Genomic DNA, 1,770 nt, shown 5'->3' with positions numbered 1-1,770 from the left:
TCCATGGGCTTATATGTAATTACGATTAATTTCTAATGGTTATATGTTAACCGAACTTAAGTGAGAAATTTTCGAAAGATATCGTCACTTATCGGGACTCTTCCAGCGACAACTCCTAAAAAAAGTTTGAGTAGAGATCAAGTGCTTATTGAGCCCGATAGAGCTGCACTCCTACCTACAGATCGAAAGCTAGCTAATTTTTCTTATTATTTGAGGTCAAATCTTCCAAATTTGAAGATAATTGTGTAATACACGAAGGTAGCTACAAGAAAACGCGAACGTTCACTAATCAATATTTTTAACTTTAAAAAAGTTGTGTGCTCTATTCTATTTAAAACACTAGTCCGAAGATTTCTGTGAAATCTGCTAAATCATTTTTTTATTAATTTTGCATCTTATCACAAGCGATAATTTTTGAAAGGAAAAATATTTTCATTAGCTTCCAGAGTTCACGCAGAGAACTCCTCCGCAACAAGTGAGTTAGTCAAAGCTTGTTTGGGTGTATGACATCTCCATTCCCATGCGTCGCATTTACATAATGAGATTTTTGGCATGCAGATTACTCTTCGAGCCGATAAACAAAACGGACCACGATTTCTCCGGCACCTCCGTCTTCTTGGACACATTCAGCGATTGTGTTTTTCTGCAAAATGGTTCACTACAGTGATCAGTCAAAAGCTGGTACTTAATCGGCAACGCTCAACTCACCGCAAATCGCTAAAGAATTGACTACAATTTTCCGGTATGCAAGTCAATTTCGGTTTCGGTTTCAGCTCAAATGAGAATTCGCTATTGGAGTTTTGTACTTTCGCCTCTTCGCGACATTCGCTGCTCTTCAGCGATGATTTGGATGTCTTGATCTTTGGCAGAGCGCCGTTGGACATCGTTGGGCGTCGTTTGAGTATTGCAAGTGTGCTAAAAACTTGATACTTTTTTAGCAATACTTAGGCTGTGAAAGATTTGGCGCTTTCTTGATTTCTTCACTAGCGATCCTCAATCTGTTGTTCTCTTGTGTTTTTTTTTTTTGCTTTTCGAATTTTATGAGAATATTGGTTCTTTGACGCCGCCTTGCAAGTTATATATTTTCCGAGTTTCCTTATTCTGCCTTAGTAGTTTCAAAATACTTAGTCAAGATTGTAAAAAACAACTTATAAAATTTTCAATTACAAAATTTATAACAACAATTTTTATTTAATTCACAGGCAAAGATATAAATCAAAACTGACAGCTATTTCCAAGCAATGTCTGTATGAAGTTTTTATTTCAGATATACGTAATAGATTTGACTTATAAAAAGTAACCTTTTCCTATTTCCGTATTCGATCCAAACATAAAAAAAATCCTGATAGAAGTTTTTCGAAATACAAAAACAAAGCCTGCGAGGATATTACAAAAAAGGTTCTCAGAAAATCCGTCAATCATTAATAGGCGTCTTATAAATAAACCTATAAATTTCCCTTAATTTCTAGCACACGAAAAATATCCAATGTAGACTTTTTAGTGAGTATTAAACCACTGCTGAATTAAGCGAATGGCAAAGGATTGCTCAACTCAGTCCAAATTTTATTGAAGATATTTATCAGAACTAACTTTAATTTATTGTTGTAGTTACAGTTTACAGTTTATTTGGGATCGGAATACGCACGATCAAGCATGTGTGCAAAGAGACCTGCTTACGATACCCCTTTTGAAAAAAAATTCAGCTTTATCGGGCAAGAACGCGTTTCATACTTAAAATATCCACCAATATCATTCGACAAGAAATGTAGA

The 1,770-nt window shown here is 35.1% G+C and overlaps 1 protein-coding gene across 2 annotated transcripts; it reads right to left on the bottom strand.

Moving 5' to 3' along the window:
• Positions 1-400: 400 nt before the first annotated feature.
• Positions 401-1,225, bottom strand: LOC120778256. Of its 2 annotated transcripts, none has more exons than XM_040110025.1 (2): positions 709-1,225; positions 401-658 (listed from the first exon to the last, which is right to left on the bottom strand). In XM_040110025.1, exons 1-2 carry the CDS (start codon positions 882-884, stop codon positions 532-534), a joined length of 303 nt encoding a protein of 100 aa, XP_039965959.1. In that variant the 5' UTR covers positions 885-1,225; the 3' UTR covers positions 401-531. The 2 variants fall into 2 exon arrangements, with proteins under 2 accessions (XP_039965959.1, XP_039965960.1); XM_040110026.1 differs by having other exon boundaries at positions 409-643; positions 709-1,223.
• Between the last annotated feature and the right edge of the window lie 545 nt (positions 1,226-1,770).

This window comes from Bactrocera tryoni, chromosome 5, assembly GCF_016617805.1.
Source record: "Bactrocera tryoni isolate S06 chromosome 5, CSIRO_BtryS06_freeze2, whole genome shotgun sequence".
NCBI classification, from domain to species: Eukaryota; Metazoa; Arthropoda; class Insecta; order Diptera; family Tephritidae; genus Bactrocera; species Bactrocera tryoni.
Note: the sequence above shows the minus strand (reverse complement) of the source record. Positions and strands in the feature narration are given on the sequence as shown.